Here is an 18835-nt window from a genome sequence, read left to right on the forward strand (position 1 = left end):
TCGAGCCCATCACAGGGGAATTTGTAAGTGACTTATGCATAAAAAAATTTCAAACATAAAATAACAAACAATTTATTAAGGGTTAATTGCACTTAAATATCTCAAATTATTGCACAATTTTAAATTGATCTCTAAACTTCATATAGTTCTAATTGAGTCCTTAAAGTAATAGTTTTGTAACAATCAAATCCTTTTGTCGACTTAGACTTTAATTTAGGTGTTAAATGTTGTTTTGAATTGATGTGTGACATATTTAAAACATATGCGTAGATATTACACGGTAGCTTGGATCTACCGTGTTTAAAAAAGAACCCTTTTAGTTTTTCTTGATACTATTATTGATACCTCGCCAATTATAAACATTTCCCACAAGTAACACTTCACCAATTGTGGTCCTTGTTAGAACATGCATGCTTGACATGTGGATTGCCTCCAACTTGTCTCGCCGAAAACAAGTGTTGACTCTTTCCCTAACATAAACATACATAAGGCCCACATGGGCCTCATTAAGTCCATATTAGTCCCATGGATGTGTAGCTAGGAAGGTTATCATTTCTCTAGGAAGCTAACCATTATAACACCACATGTGTGAAGCCCTAATCCCAAGGGTTAGCCAACTTCACCTATAAATACCCCTCATTGGTCTTAAGGAGGATCTTCTTCAACCTTTTCTCTTTATGCCTCATTCTTGTCCCATCTTCCCACATGCAACTTTCAGCACTTTATCATCGTGTGAATTGTTGTCCTTTTTCTTCTCCTTTTCTCCCATAACAATTTGGAGCTATCTATTTTCTAATACATTATATGCAAGTTGTCAATACAACAAGTATACATGTGCTCACAATTTGATCATGTAGATTCAAGTGGTATTTAACACCTAAATTGACAGTTAAGCTAATGGAAGGACTTGATAATAAACATAGCTACTTAAAGACACAATTAAACAATTTACAATTAAGGACCAATTCAAAATTAAATGATAGTCGAAAATGCTTGGTGAAATTTCTCCATTTATTAAAGTTTAAGAGATGATTGAGAAATCAAGGAGCAACAATTGAAAGGTCATAAGGAAATCATAAGAACCAAAACTGATCCAAGAATTTATGGCTCTTTATTTGAATGATTAATGATGCATAATAATTAAATGGCATAATGGTAAATTTAGTCTTTAACATTTATCCTTTTGTTATATTTGTCTTAATTTTTTTTGGATCATTTTTACCCTCAATCTTTGAAGTTTAGTCAAATTGTTTTCTTTTCAAAGATGGATAAGTTAACCGAGCTGTTAAAATTTTGATTACACTAATTTCACAACTTTAGTGATAATCTATGCATAGTCATAAATTTTTAAAAATAAAATTAAAATTCAAAAATTTCACAAAGTTATAAAAATCTTTAGAAATAATATCCACGTCAGCATAAGCAGAGACAAATTTAGGGTGGCTGGCAGGGGCCCTGCCCCTAAAAGAAAAATTGTTATTTAGGTCTTTTAAAATTTTTAAATTTAAATTAGTAAGGTAAATTTCACTTTGCCCCCTAAAATTATAAAAATTCGATTTAATCCTTTAAAAATTATAAAGATATAGACTATAAAAAATTAAATTTTATTCGGCCCCTTTAAAAAATAGTTCTAGCTTCGCCCCTAACAATAAAGGACATGTAGATATCATGGAGACTGCCACATTTAAGGTCATTAAAATTTTAAATGTTCAGATAACTTTTTCATTCAAATAAAACTATTTAATTAATTTTGAATGTTGAGAAATAAAGTGATAAAAAATTAAAATTAAAATGACGAAAAGAGTAAAAATTAGAGACTAAATTTTTAACCAATGTTTATATTTGTGAATTTTGAGTTAATAAATTTTCTTGTCTTGAGCTAATAGTGATACTTACATATTATCCACAAAATGAAATTACTATTGAAGCTCGAATCTTGCCCTCGTCTCCTTCTGTAATAACTCATTTTTCAATAATGGATGACAATTAAACAATCTTTAATAAATGTCTATAGTAAAATTAATTGACAGTGACGAAATCAGAAGGGTAAGGAGTGATCTTGACCTTTAAAAATGCTACAATTGCCTTAAAACCCTTTTAAAAATTATAAGATCTTAAGTTAGTATAGCTATAAAATTATATTTTGCTCCCTAAACATTTATAATTTACCTTTAGCCCTCCAATTTTTTTTTGCTTCGCGACTCTTTTGGTAATCAATTCAAGGCGCTCCACTTCATTGAAGGGATAAAAGAAATTATGGGTAAAACATTCTTCTTTCTTGAAAGGCAATAATGAACAATCTTTACTAGTAAGTAATGATAAGTGAAGAACCAAAAAGTGTGAAATTGCAAACTTATCAGGCAATTATATACAATAAAATCATTTCTAGCAGGCCATTGCTGGAGTTGCAGCATGTTTCTTGAGATAAGGAAAGTAGCCCAAAAGTGACTAAAAAAAGTTTCAAACTATTATTGATGCTAAACTCACTAACATGCAATAATTTTATATTTTACCTTTTGCTGAATCAAAAGTAAAACAATATAATGAGAGTAAAACAACTTTATTTTTCCTTCCTTTTTTTCTTCATGTTTGTGGGGAACAAAATCAATTTCCAAACAGGTGAACCATCATGAAATTCTATTGATAAAGACTAGACACCAAAAATTAAAAATAAGAAAATTATTAATTTTTGGTACTTGAATTTAGCTTTAATGTTAAATTTGTTATCTAGATCTAATGTATCATGTGACCTAATAAATATTGATATATGTGCTCTAGTAAAAAATATATTAGTACTTAGAGAGATAAAAAAAAGTTCACTTACCAAAATATATTAGTAACTAGGCCCAAAATCACAAGTATCAAATTGAGAAATATTCAAGTACCAAAGTGAGCATTGAAACCAAAGTCAAATATCAAAATAAGACAAAAAAATTACCAAATTAAACATTAAAACCAAACTCAAATACTAAATAATACTTCAACCTTTTTAATGCTTCACATACTTGTATATATAAAATCAAGCTTAATTACATATTGGAATATGTTTTACCTGCGGTACTTAATAAATTTAGGAAGTAGATGCTTCTACTTTTTGATAAACTTAAAAAGGTTAATTTTATTGTTCATCCTTCAACTATAATTTACATTCTAAATTAGTCTTTAAATTTTAAACTATTTTGGTTGAATTCTCTAAGGATTAATATCATACCAATTCGGTACTTTTGTTAAATTAATTTCAATTTCGGTGTTAAATACTAGTTCAAATTTGCTGGAGCACATTAAAAACATATCAAATTTAAGCTGGTATTTAATGTTCAAACTAATGACTAAGCTGACAAAGTGACTTGATTGATACGATATTAATACTTTGAGACCCAATTAAAATATAAATCATAATTTAAAGACATCTAGTGGAATTAACTCAACTTCAAAAATTTCTAACAAATTGCTTGCTAGGCTTCCTTAATGTAGAAAGTGTGGGGATTGAATATAAAAGAATAGTTTGACGTGGTAAGCTTGGGTTTCACTGTGACAGGCTTCGGAACTTTATCTGGTGATGATAAAGTCATAATATATAAGAAAATTTAAGAATTCATTGGTTAAATCATTTAGTTTCCTTTGTACCCATATATGACATGAATTCAAATATACCAAAGCGTGCAATTTTTTCCGATTTATGGATAGAAGTATTGTATAAAAGGAATTTCCTTAAAAGTAAAATTGCTTAAAACTGATCTGCTAATCGAGCAAATCTGAGTGATAGCGACTAATATTTCGTTCCATATGTTGTTTGTTGTTATAGGAAAAGGCAAATAGATACATATATACTTTGTTTTTCGGCAGGACCAACATATATAAATAAAATAAAGGGACGATGGGTGCATCCTAGCTTTGAAAAGGACAAGCATGAAATTTGCTAATTCTTGAAATGTGAAATATCGGATTGGCAATGCAAAGATTTTAAAATGGAAATTCCTACAACTCACCCTCAAAACCCACAATCCAAAAGAAAATAGATTTAGCCTGATGATGGTATCATATAGTAACATATATCATAACAGATCACTAGCATAGACCTAACCAGATTTCAGGTCATTCGTAATTCGGGTCCTTTCAAGTTTGGGGTCAATCTTGAGTTCAGATTATCTTGGGTTTAAGGCTTGAATCATTTTCAATTATATATTCAAATCATGTCGAATTTGAGTTGTTTCAGGTTTGGGTAGGGTTATCAAGCCTCAGCTCAACATGGTCAATGAATGATGAAAAAGAGAAAAAGGAGAGAAAGAAGATAAATAAGAAAGGGTTGTGCTTGTTGACATCCTATAGACTAGACATTGCATAATTCAATGGAACCATAGTGAAGCAGTTCCTCAATCATTTGCTCAACGTGATCCTCTTCAAGTGGTTCAAGCACTTGCGGTTTTTTCACAACCCTAGTGGCTTCCATCTCTTGAACCGGTAATGGTCCAACCCCCATCCCAGCAATGCCGTGGTTGCCAATAACGCGTGGAGCCGGTGCCTTATTCCGTGGCTCGTCCACCTTTTGCTGTTTCATTATTTGAAGCGAAGCCATGTAGCATTTGTGTAGTTTAGCTCTCAAAGTTGCCGAGAGAAGTTTTGATGACGACGACGACGATGATGATTGAGGTGCATTGGGGTTGTAAGCGAAGTTGGTTCTAGCCCTCGGTCCACACATAAGCCTCGCGGCTTCGTCGTAGGCCCGAGCTGCATCTCCAGCCGTCTCGAACGTCCCAAGCCAAATTCTAGTTTTCCTGCACCAAAAGAAACGCATAAGGAACTATAAGGACAAAAATGTTGCATGGTTTCATAAACCAGATTTAAACTCACAAGAGAGATGGCGAATCTCAGACACCCAAGAACCCCAATGCCTTTGTCGGACACCTCGATATCTTTGTTGTGGTCTGGCCATGTTTGTAATAAAGCAATCTTTCTTTTGAAGAAAAAAGTGTTTGTGGAAATGCCTGAATGAGATTACGAGAATGATGCCATGAAGGGAGGGGGTTTTGTAGTTGGTAGACATATGTGGCAATTAGTGTCATCCAACTTGAATAAAATTGTTGGGTCCAAAAGGGTTTCAAGGCTTTCCATTTCTTGTCTTTATTTAATTACAGTTGCCTTTGAAAACTGATTATTTTGTTGAATTAATAGGCGAAAGTGAAATTTCAAACTTCAATTCACAATTTCACATGGCTATAATTTAGCTTTTGTTTAACCTTCTGGATCGAGTAATAACAAATTTGATATCTTCTAAAAAAAATCTCGAATTTGAATTTTGTGAATAAAAAGAATAATACTAAAAAATCTTTATTCCTGTTTAAAATTCTAATTTTATCCAACTCTAAATTTAGTAAAAAACTAATATAATTGTCTCAAGTCAAAAAAGAAATTTAGAATATGTTGCTTTACCACCCTTCTTTGCTCATGAAAATCGTAGAAGTCGTAATCGGATAAGATTCTTCATGTGATTGGTCTTCATGCGAAACTACAAGTTAGGTGTAATTAAAAAAAATTGCTTAATTCAAGATTTAATTTTAAAGTGTACTTATTTTCTTATTTTGATATTTAAATTTTTTTTAGTTTTACCCCAATTATCTTTCCATTATTGTTTGTTAAAAAAATTATGATGAGAAAATAAATAACAAAAATTATATATCAAAATATAAAAATTGATATACTTCAAAAATCAAATCATAAATTAAATTAAGTGAGAATAAAAAAGTTTATAATGTCTTCTTAAGCTATAAAAGATCTTTGAACGCATCCACAAATCAACTTTTATTAAGCAACATTTGTAATGAAAACTTTGTTTTATTAATATGTTTGTTGGAAGCAGATGATAGACAAATTGGGTGTCATATGAAAGTTTGAATAACTTATTTCATACAATAACAGCAAAGCTAATTGGTGCCCTCAAATTGAAATATTTTGTGCTTCAATTTGCAGTTGAATGATTGGGTCAATCTTATTCTGTTGAATAACATCGAATGAAGAATCTTGGACCGCCATTATTACTATACAAATATCCAACAAATGATTTCATCAAATCCCACCATTTATCACATCAATTTGCCCCCAACAATGACAATCATCTTATTTAGGGATATAGCGGTTAAATTGTGTTTTTTGTTTGGGTTAAGATTCATTTTATTATTATATGTATTAATATCTAATATAATGATTATTATTATTTGAATGTGTAGGATTTATATTAAATGTGAAAATTAACGAGTGAATGGTAATTAAATATGCATTAAATATTAATGGATGAAAAAGTAATGGAGTGAAGTTAAACTCATATTATACTTGATTTAGGGATTTAATTACTACAATATACTTCCATTAATCACCCAGGTAGTGTTTGGAAAGCCACTTGATAATTGAATTTTAGTGTAATTGCTTGTAATTACATAGTTGTGCCGTGTTTGGGTAACCATTATAATTAATATGTCCCACTAATCTGGGTGTAATTGAAGCACCCTAGTTATACTTTCCAATTCTTAAATGGAGAGTTGAGAATTTAAGTAATTATGCGAGTAATTACATTCAAATCCAATTACCAAGTGACTTCTCGAACACTTCCTCATATAATTTTCAAACACCCAAATTCAATTGTTCTTTTATACAAATTATAAAAATTATATTAGAAGCATAAACACTATGAATATAGACAAACATGTTAGAAAAAATGTATTTTATGGGAACTTTGAGGCATATTCTCAATAGATAAAGGTGAAGAGTTGAATTATAAAATTATGGTTTCATATTCTACTCCATGAAACCTTTACAACAGTATTTCATATGCTCAAAATGGTTGAGTGGTGAATGATAAATTGATACTCAAAGTAAGCTATTTGGAAACATTGTTGAGGAAAAGTAAAGGCTTAGATCCTATATTGGTTAAATATCAAGTGTGAGATGTGCATATATATGTGAACCCTCTTGAAAAATAATTGAATGACTATACTTGTAACCTTGCCTCGTTTGTAAGGGAGCACAAGTCCAAACCCGACGGGGTTGGGGTTCACCAGCACAATGTGGATGACACGAAATGTTCGGACCGGTTAGGTTCAAATAGATTTACGGATATTTTAGCCCAACATGATTTTATTTTCCTTGGCAGACATAATCTGCTTATATATAGACAGTATCTGATTCCAATCAATTTGATTTAAAAATTTAAATCAAATTAATTTTTTGGCTCCTTAATGGCAGATTTTGTGGTTATTTTCAAATTTTCACCATCCTACATGCCCTATAAAAGGCTGGGTATTCTGTAGAAATTTACAAACTCATACTCTCTCACACTAAAACTCTTTTACTATCAAAACCCTTTATTTTTCCTCTCCGTATTTTTCAAAATTCAGGTAATAGAAAAAGGCAATGTTCGTTCAATTGATCGTTGTAGAGGTGCTACTACTTTGATCACTGTTGTTGTTGTATCATCGGAGACATTCGACCAACATTTCTCCAAGTACCGTAGGAGCGGCTGAATCTATCTTAAAAAACTGTATTTCACAGGCCTCAACGTTTCGTAAAATCTCTATTCTCCTTTATTTCACCTTTTTATTACGGTTTTTTGTTTGATTTCCATATTTCACAATTTAATTATAAATTGTTTCATTTATATAAATATTTATTTTTTTGTTTCATTAACCAATGTATTGTCCAACAAAACATGCATAAACAAATTATAAAAATTAAAATATTACTTGTTAAAAATTATATTATTCAAGTTATAAATGAATTATATTAAAATTTCCAAAGCTAGATTATACTTTTATTTTATTACTTAAGCTTGGTTTAAAAATCATAAAATAGCATAATAACAGACATGGCAAATAATCCAAATTAATGTGACAAGAAATTTTGGTTTTTTATGCTTGACCGACTCTCTATTAATGCATCTTAAAGGAGTATCAATTTAGACTCATAAAAAATATGACGTATTTTATAAAATTATGGTTATATTATAAATCTTTAAAAAAAAGTGTTGTAAAGAGTTATTCTACACTTTAAAAATCCCTTTTATAAAAGTTAATTGTAATACCCGATTTTGGCCAGGGTAAAAGGCCCAAATTACAAACGGGCTTGGAAGGGTCGAGAGAGTCGAAACGGTCATTTTTCCCTTTTCTGGCCACCGCGGACGGCGGTGCCGGCCGCCGACGATCGGCCGGTGCTCGGACCTAGGCCAGACGACTAGGGAGGGGAGAGCTTTTTGAAGGGTTTTTTTGTTTTTTTAAAAAGGGCTTAAAATGATTTTTTTTGGATAGTTAGTGGCTTAAATAGCTGTAATACCCAAATTTTGCCCGGGCTTGATAAAAAATCATATAATAAATAAACAATAAAATTTAAAGTCCTAATACAGTCCATTTACAATAAACCAAAATTTACAAAGCCAATTAACCTAAAGTACAGACCCAATACCAGCCCAATGGCCCAAATCTCTACCCAAACCCGAATCAGCCAAACCTAAATAGTCCCTAAACCCAATTTTCTAAACCTGAATCTCCCAGGCCCAGAACTCAAGCCAAATCAGTGGAGTACCCTAGAGGCTTCTAGGGTTTTCGCTGGCGCCGCAACAGTAGATCTGGACCTGCGCGTGCATCATCACCAGGCGCGTACATATTCTCCACACGGGTGCACCTCCAGGTTGGTTGAGTACTTGAAAGCAAACACACAAAAAGGAGAGCAAAAAAAATGACAGAATAACAAGGACGGGGCAATTTTCCTTTTATTTTATTTTTATTTTCTTTTTCCTCTGTAAAAATCAGGCTATAAAAAAAGCCAAGATTAAACTGTAAAGGTTTACACACACACGCATATTGAAATAAAAAAATTCATCAGAGAAATTTCAAAAAATACGAAAGGTGATTCAACTTTTGCTTCGGTTTTTGTTCTGTCTTTAATTTTCTTTTTCTTTCCTTTGTGTTTTGGATGTTTGATTCTTAATAGAAAAAAGAGAGATTAGAGAGAGTGAGCGTACCTGGAGGCTGGATTTTTTCTCTTTTCGTAGTCATCGGAGTTGAAGCAATGATCGGAGGTCTTCGAAGGTGACGAATCGCTAGAATGGCGCTCTGATGGATGGCCTTCAGTTTTTTTTCTGGTTGCTAAAAGGGGGATAAGGTTTTTAGGGTTTGTTTTTTAATCTTATACTGATGATTGAAACTGTGTCGTTTAAACCTTGTTTCAATGGTTTAAAACGCCACCGTATTGGCCTATACCCGATGACCCGACCCGAGCGTGGCCAGACCCGCGTGTTTTGGTCTCGGACGGGATATTTGCACGCCAAGTCCTTTTTCTTTTGTGCCGAAACCCAATCTAGTCCCCTGGTTATTTTAATTCTGGCTATGTAATTTTTGGTTGGTTTCATTTTGACCCGTGCAAAAACGCTGTGTTTTGAGGGGAGGGAAATATTTCCGATTAATCCTCCATGTTGTGCGCGCATTGCACATGGGTCCTTGTTTGGCTTTATTTATGTTTGTTCCCTAGTAATTCTATTTTAGCTTCGATTTAATCCTTTTTTTAGCTTACTATTAATTATTATTACTCTTATTATTAGAGATTATTATGCTTGTTTGTATTTTATTTATTTTTATATGTATGTACTGTTATTTTAAGTTATTATCATATATTAGTATTTAATCTCATTATGTATTATTTTCTTTTTTTATAATGTATTATTATTAGTATGATAAATTTATTGTATATTATTATATTAAGTTTTTATATTATTATTATATATTGATATTTAATTTCATCAGGTATCATTTTATATACTTTCTATGTTAATCTAATATAATATATATATTTTTTGTGTGATCTTATTTTATAATACCTCTTTCTTTAAACCCATTTGTATACCTTTGTGTTTTAAAGATTTATAATATTTTGCGCAATATTACTATACATATATATAGATATACTATTTTTATTAAACTATTTTTATTATACATATATGTACATATAATATATTATTGACTTCATATTATTATATATCTTTTACCTTGTTGTATTTTATTTGCGTTAAGTTGCCTATATTTCTTTTGGGATAGACTTTTAGGTCATTATTTTTCAAATGTTGATATTTGCGTAATATGTGATGTGAGCTTATTGTCTTATGTGTATTGTATTGCTTATTTGTATTTATTAATTATTCGTAGTTCATTAGTATATATTTTGGGTTACGAATTATCATTTTACGTCATCCATTATCAATCCATCACACTTTATTCGTTCAAAAGGTTACGTCAAATATCGTTTAAGTATCAAAACCAATTTGTTCAAAAAAATTTCAAGATAACGCAAAGTTCCGTATTTGGAGTCTTCGAAAGAATTGAGCCCTAACGTATTGGGTTCCAATTTTCCTCGTCGAATCTAAATAATCGAGAATATCTCTTTAAATTAAAACATAAATAAAGAGCTCATTCTCAGGAATTCGACACATTATGTCCTAACGCATTGGATATGACATGTTGTTTTCTCGAGGCGAGGATTTTTCTAATAAATGAAAATAAGGCAATATTCGATATTTAGGAATTTTGTGAAATCGAGCCCTAACTTACTGGGTTTTGATTTTCTCATTTGACCCAAATAATCAGATATCCTTCTCAACATGCATAGGTTTTAAAAGTTAAAAGATAAACTTAATATTGAGGATTTAAAATGTCGCACTCTAACTTACTGAGTGTGCCAATTTATTTTTTTGAAATAAGTAAGTCTCATCATCCAATTCATTTTATTCAAAAGTTTCTTTTCAAAGGATCGTCTTTTACAATCTTTTCAAATTCTCGACACTAAGACATTAAACAATCGATTCGGTACTAATTTTGGGCGTCACGAGGGTGCTAACCCTTCCTCGTGCATAACCGACTCCCGAACCTATTTTCTCAAAATTTGTAAACCTAAAATTATTTTCAAGGTGATCCGATCACACCTCATTAATAGATCGGTGGCGACTTCAATTTTCGTTTTTAAGTCAACAACTAAATTTTTATTTTTCAAAAAAATGGTTTCGACAATAGCCCTTCAAAACAGTGTCGTTTTGGGCATGGGTCGATCCGACCCGACCCGGCCTAGGATCCGCGTGTTTTTGAGCGGAGGGGTAAATTGCGCTTTTTGCCCCTCCGCCTTTTAATATTTTTACAATTAAGTTTTTTTTAAATTCTCCTTTAATTTATTTTTAATTTAAATTTAGTCCCTATCGAACGACACCGTTTAGAGGAAAAAGGAAAATTGTCCTACCAGTCCCTCCATGATTATTCACGCGTTCAATACGGTCCTTTGGGCTTTATTTATTTGTGGATTTACCCCAGATTTTTTATTAGCATTTCAATTTAGTTTTTTTATTTTTCTTAAAATTAATTAATTAAATAATGTAATTATTATTTTTTTATGAAATTATTTTTTAAAATTTATATATATATGTATATTTATTGTTTCGTTATGTACATATTTATTTATTTTTTCAACTAATATTTTCCTCATGTTTATAGATACACATATTTTTTTATTTAATTAATTTTGATAATGTAGATATTATTTAATTATTTTTAATATATTTTATATGTACATGTATACATATTTATTTTTTCTAATGAATATTCTATTATATTTTTATATATACGTATATACGTATGTTTTTTTATTTATTTTTGAAAATATTTAACTACCTACTTTATAATTTATATATATATATTATTTTCTTAAATGCATTATGACTTTTGTTTATATAAGTTTATAATCCAAAATTTTATATATAAATCATACGTTTTTTATTCTTCATAAGTTCAATGTATATATTATGTACCTTTTATTCTTTATATTTTTTTATTTCTTTCATTTGTTTATTAATTTGTGTTTTCATTTATATTTGTTTATTAATTTTGTGAAATCGAGCCCTAATTTACTGGGTTTTAATTTTCTCATTTGACCCAAATAATCAGATATCCTTCTCAACATGCATAGGTTTTAAAAGTTAAAAGATAAACTTAATATTGAGGATTTAAAATGTCGCACTCTAACTTACTGAGTGTGCCAATTTATTTCTTTGAAATAAGTAAGTCTCATCATCCAATTCATTTTATTCAAATTTTCTTTCCAAAGGATCGTATTTTACAATCTTTTCAAATTCTCGACACTAAGACATTAAACAATCGATTCGGTACCAATTTTGGGTGTCACGAGGGTGCTAACCCTTCCTCGTGCGTAACCGACTCCCAAACCTATTTTCTCAAAATCCGTAGACCTAAAATTTTTTTCAAGGTGCTCCGATCACACCTCATTAATAGATCAGTGGCGACTCCAATTTTCGTTTTTAAGTCGACAACTAAATTTTTGTTTTTCAAAAAAATGGTTTCGACAATAGCCCTTCAAAACAGTGTCGTTTTGGGCATGGGTCGATCCGACCCGACCCGGCCTAGGATCCGCGTGTTTTTGAGCGGAGGGGTAAATTGCGCTTTTTGCCCCTCCGCCTTTTAATATTTTTACAATTAAGTTTTTTTTTAAATTCTCCTTTAATTTATTTTTAATTTAAATTTAGTCCCTATCGAACGACACCGTTTAGAGGAAAAAGGAAAATTGTCCTACCAGTCCCTCCATGATTATTCACGCGTTCAATACGGTCCTTTGGGCTTTATTTATTTGTGGATTTACCCCAGATTTTTTATTAGCATTTCAATTTAGTTTTTTTATTTTTCTTAAAATTAATTAATTAAATAATGTAATTATTATTTTTTTATGAAATTATTTTTAAAATTTATATATATATGTATATTTATTGTTTCGTTATGTACATATTTATTTATTTTTTCAACTAATATTTTCCTCATGTTTATAGATACACATATTTTTTATTTAATTAATTTTGATAATGTAGATATTATTTAATTATTTTTAATATATTTTATATGTACATGTATACATATTTATTTTTTCTAATGAATATTCTATTATATTTTATATATACGTATATACATATGTTTTTTTATTTATTTTTGAAAATATTTAACTACCTACTTTATAATTTATATATATATTATTTTCTTAAATGCATTATGACTTTTGTTTATATAAGTTTATAATCCAAAATTTTATATATAAATCATACGTTTTTTTATTCTTCATAAGTTCAATGTATATATTATGTACCTTTTATTCTTTATATTTTTTATTTCTTTCATTTGTTTATTAATTTGTGTTTTCATTTATATTTGTTTATTAATTTTGTGAAATCGAGCCCTAATTTACTGGGTTTTAATTTTCTCATTTGACCCAAATAATCAGATATCCTTCTCAACATGCATAGGTTTTAAAAGTTAAAAGATAAACTTAATATTGAGGATTTAAAATATCGCACTCTAACTTACTGAGTGTGCCAATTTATTTCTTTGAAATAAGTAAGTCTCATCATCCAATTCATTTTATTCAAATTTTCTTTCCAAAGGATCGTATTTTACAATCTTTTCAAATTCTCGACACTAAGACATTAAACAATCGATTCGGTACCAATTTTGGGCGTCACGAGGGTGCTAACCCTTCCTCGTGCGTAACCGACTCCCAAACCTATTTTCTCAAAATCCGTAGACCTAAAATTTTTTTCAAGGTGCTCCGATCACACCTCATTAATAGATCAGTGGCGACTCCAATTTTCATTTTTAAGTCGACAACTAAATTTTTGTTTTTCAAAAAAATGGTTTCGACAGCTTGGCGACTCCACTCGGGACATCAGTGAGTCAGGCCGTAAAATTAATTGTTTTTTGTCTTATTGTCGAAAATTGAAAATTGATTTTAAAAATTACGATCCTCTCTTTGCATGTGTTTGTATGATTATTGTAAATTGTGTTTTTCTACCTTGGCATCATATTGCATAAAGACTGTTTAGTCTTACCCTTTTAAGTTGGAGTGAGAAGCTACTCCTTCATGAGGTTTTCACCTCCGTGCAGGATAGTGGATCACTTTCGGAATACATCTGTACCTATGTCTTCGTGAGATTTTCATATCCGTACAGCCATAGGGAAATGTATTCCCCTGAACCGAACTCGGTCTGTATGAGCCTATAACGGGTGAAGATAGAGGAATCTGCTGGTTCGGGTACCTCGACTTTAGAGCCAAACCGCATGTAGAAGACCTTAGGAATCCATCCTAGGTAGAGCTACTCCAAACCCCTAGTGGTCACCTGATTATGTACTCTTTTTTTCCTTTTTTACTTCTGTTTGGTACTAACCCCTCTTGTTGTGTTTTGATTGTGATTACATTGTATTGCATTTTCATCTTAGGAAGGAGATATTGGTTCAAGTTTGATTACTAACTTAGAAAGCTTGTCATGGAATACGGATTCCTTGATGAAGTGGTAAACAATACGGCTGCCTGAATATATTCTGAGAAACACAAGAAGGGTGATTAAAGAGTTCGTGACCTTTACTTCGTGGCCTAAGGATTCAAGACGATTGACCAAGAGCCTTTGACGTTTCAACTCCTTAAAAGAAGCTGACGAGCCTTATGAAGATGGGCAGATGATGGATCGCGACCAAGATCAAGAAAAGGAGCTAGCAGTGGCATCTATTGGAAATTGGTGAGATTATCCCAAACATGCAGATGAAGACAATATCAATTTTGTCTCTTGGAATATAATGGAGAGGCCGTACATATATCCGCTTTATGTAAAGAAATTTGCCTTCTAGTAGGGTTTTCTAAATGTAATTTAATCAGAATCAACGTCTCTTTAGGCATTCATTGCATGCATCTGTATTACATAACATCATAATCCATTGAAAGAGTCTAATTGAGTAAATTTATTACAGCTGTAACACCCCAAACCCGAGGCCGTCGCCGGAGTCGAACACGAGGTGCTAACAGACTTCAAACCACTTAAAAAAAATTTCCCAGACAAGCTGCCAATCTGCGTACTAGTCACTTTAAAAATCATATCTTGAGTTCTGAAACTCGAAATCCAGTTCCGTAAATTTTCCCTGAAACTAGACTCATATGCCCATCTACATATTTTTTTATAGAATTTTTGGTTGGGCCAATTAGTATAGTTTATTAGTCAAAGTCTCCCATGTTACAGGGATCGACTACACTGACCTTTGCGCATTACCACTTGGATATCCCCCTGTACAGGGCTTCATTACTGATGTCGTTTGTTTCTATAGAAACTAGACTCGAAGGGGAATCCATGCACATATGGCATGACTTCTAATTATCTCTGGTTAATTTATAATGAATTTCTAAAGTCGGAACAGGGAATCCAGAAATCGCTCTGGCCCTGTTTCACAAGAGTTTAATTATCTCCTAACATACAGCTCATAAAGTCGTTTCGTTTCTTCTATATGAAAATAGACTCATCGAGCTTCGATTACATAATTTATTCATTAATTAATTCCACTCCTACTATTTTTAGTGATTTTCCAATCTCACGTCACTGCTGCTGCCAGCATCTGTTACTAAAGCAACTATGCCTATTTCGTGATTTCTCCTTGATCTAACTAGTAATTCATCATACATATCACAAATCATGATCATGACTAGCCATGCCAAGGGCTAATCATTGTCACACATCTCCCTACTACACTATTGCCATATCATGAATTTTAACACCAAAAATAATCAACCATGACATATGGCATAATAATCGAATTTCCAAGACTTACGACCTAACATTATAGAACCAAACCCATCCGAACATTTATGCCATTTTCGCATGGCTAAAAGTTTACATACCAAATTTCAACAAAACATATTAGCCTATACATGCCGAAATGTTCTCCTAGACCGACTAAAAAGAAGATACCAAAAGTTGCTAGCCGGTGTGATGACTTCGATGACGGCCCGATCACGCAAAAAGAGACGAGTCCAAGAAACCTAAAATAGGTGACAAGGAAACACCGAGTGAGTATGTAACTCAGTAAGTCATAAGCAATGCACTACCATCCATTAATAACATTATCACAAGAGGAAACAAAATGGAACGAGGCTAGTTACTCCATCCATACCGAACCATACCATAGTTCCTTAGACCTATCGGTTCAATCTCATACCAAGTCATGCATTCACATTCCATATACTAATCAATAGGATATTTGAGGCATTTTCATACATCATTGTATTTTCGTTACAATCATACCACTAAACGACCTTTCACCTATTCCACGATAAATCTTATGTACGTGACTTCAGTTATAATTGTCACATAGGTTCAAACTTACCAAGCTCAACTCCAAATATAAACATAGTGCCTATTAGCCATGAACTCAAGGTACTTACCCGATCCGCTGTCCGTGATCAACTTAATAATGTCGCACACTTAGTGTCCATAGTGATTCAAAAGTATATATTAAGTCCGCACACTCAGTGCTATACAATCAACTCGCACACTTAGTGCTACATAATCAAACTTGCACACTTAGTGCTATATAATCAAACTCGCACACTTAGTGCTATATAATCAAACTCGCACACTTAGTGCTGTACAATTTAAACTCGCACACTTAGTGCCAATCTCATGATCATAAATGTTTATACCCGCACACTTAGTGCCGAGATCAACGACTCAATATATCTCACCTCTTTTCTTTTCATTCAACACTTTCATCACCACATGCATACATGTATATATATATTTATCATTCCATTCATCATCATTACATAGACGTTAGGACCATTTAAATTAATACAAACTATATGCTTAATGACTTACTTTGTGTTGGGTAAGACGGTTCCAACTCGGCTACTCGATGATCTTTTCTTTGCCTTTGCTTGATTCTCCTCCTTTAACTCCTTGAGCTTAATCAATAAATCAACTAGTTTAACCATCTTGCTAAACATTCATAATTCAATTACACATGCATATGTATGTTTGTATATTCGGCAACCATCCTCACTAATTACCCATTTAGTCGATTATACACATAATTAAAGGTAACATCACGAATGGGCATACTTATGTATATATATGTATATATACTTCGGAATGGGCATCACAATTAGATTTAACACCACCTTCATACTCAATTAGATGGCCGAATGTATGTATATATGTACAATGTCAACTATAACATCATTTAAACACCTAATTTCATCTCATGAACACTTGATCGAATTTTTCTAATCTAGCATATTTTCACATCTATTTGTAACATCATGTAAATCCACATATAACTACATTTCTTAAGTTCCACATCTTAATGCCCATTATAGCCACTCCCATAGTCTAAATCTAGCAATCGGCAACACCCACCTTTCCACTATGTTAGCCGAATACTCATTCTCTTCTTAGTCCTAAATTCGGCACCTCCAACAAAATAGCTTAACAATTTCAACTTTCATGCTAACATAACAAGCAACTTAACACATCCATATAACTAGCATGCTAATAGCATCAAGGTATCAACTAAAATTTTTTAAGCTCCTTAGCCGAATCCTAACTCTCCAACAATCCCAAATCCAACCATGGGATAGATAGAATTTAGACTCATCACCCAAAGGTTGTGTAAACTTCCAAAAATATCATTGAACATACCTTGATCTAAAGGACCACCTTGGCCGAATCTTGCTTCCTCTTCTTCCTCTAGTTACGACAATTGCAAAAGAAAGAAAACATGAACACTCCTTCTTCCCTCCTTATTAAGCATTCAAACTCCCTCATTTTCATGCCACAACATCAAACACTCCTCCTAGATACAAGCAATGGCCGAACTTCTTCAAAATTTTTCTCCCTTTCTTTTTCTTGGTTTTTCGGCTAGGAGATGGCAAGTATGAACACCCATTTTTTTTGTTCACTTTCCTATTATTATTCCCATCATTTGTTAACAAAAAAAAACATATTAAATTAGAATGAGTGGAGCATCATCACTCCTTGGCCGGCCACCATGTGTTTTATGGGCAATTTGACATGAAAAGCCATGCTTCCTCTCCCTATTATTAATTACTCCTTATAATTCATCTATCATCTTTTCTAACTTCGTCAACTAGGTCCTTTTTGAATTAATTCACAATCCTAAAGCTAATATTAAGTATTTAATTTCTCATATATTCGCTGTCACACAAAAATTTATGTAATTAAAACACAAAAATAAATTTTTGGCTCGGTAATGTGGTCTCGAAACCACATTCCGACCAGGGTCTAATTTGGGTTGTCACAACTCTCCCCCACATAAGAAATTTTCGTCCCCGAAAATCTTACCGGTAAATAATTTTGGATATCAATCCTTCATAGAGTCCTCAAGTTCCCAAGTGGCTTCTTCAATTCCGTGTTTATGCCACAGTACCTTCACTAATGAGATTTTCCTGTTTCGTAGTTCTTTTACTTCACATGCTAAAATACGAACTGGTTCTTCTTCGTAACTCAAATTAGATTGAATCTCGATCTCCGATGGAGGAATTACGTGCGATGGATCGGACCTATATCGTCGAAGCATCGAGACATGAAAAACGTTGTGAATCTTTTCGAGCTCAGGGGGCAAAATTAATCGGTATGCAACGGGTCCAACTCATTCGGATACTTCGTACGGACCGATGAACCTCGGACTCAATTTGCCCTTACGACCAAATCTAAGCACCTTCTTCCAGGGTGAAACTTTGAGAAATACTTTGTCTCCAACCTGATATTCAATGTCTTTTCTTTTCAAATCCGCATACGACTTTTGACGATCCGAAGCGGTTCTCAAACTTTCGCGAATTACTCAGACTTTCTGCTCGGCATCCTTAATCAAATCAACCCCAAGGATCTTACTTTCACTAAGTTCAGTCCAAAATAATGGGGTACGGCATTTACGACCGTATAAAGCCTCGTAAGGTGCCATCTTAATGCTTGACT

General features: G+C 32.2%; 1 protein-coding gene across 1 annotated transcript; it reads right to left on the reverse strand.

Annotated features, from left to right (window-relative positions):
- Positions 1-3946: 3946 nt before the first annotated feature.
- Positions 3947-4796, reverse strand: LOC121231874 (ethylene-responsive transcription factor ERF003). Its single transcript, XM_041116907.1, has one exon. The coding sequence runs from the start codon at positions 4793-4795 to the stop codon at positions 4331-4333; it is 465 nt and encodes a 154-aa protein (XP_040972841.1). The 5' UTR covers position 4796; the 3' UTR covers positions 3947-4330.
- Between the last annotated feature and the right edge of the window lie 14039 nt (positions 4797-18835).

This window comes from Gossypium hirsutum, chromosome A07 (genome assembly GCF_007990345.1).
Source record: "Gossypium hirsutum isolate 1008001.06 chromosome A07, Gossypium_hirsutum_v2.1, whole genome shotgun sequence".
Taxonomy (NCBI): Eukaryota; Viridiplantae; Streptophyta; class Magnoliopsida; order Malvales; family Malvaceae; genus Gossypium; species Gossypium hirsutum.

What these genes read in the sequence shown, in the direction of transcription:
- LOC121231874 (XM_041116907.1), bottom strand. Translation starts at nt 4,795, where the DNA reads ATGCGTTTCTTTTGGTGCAGGAAAACTAGAATTTGGCTTGGGACGTTC.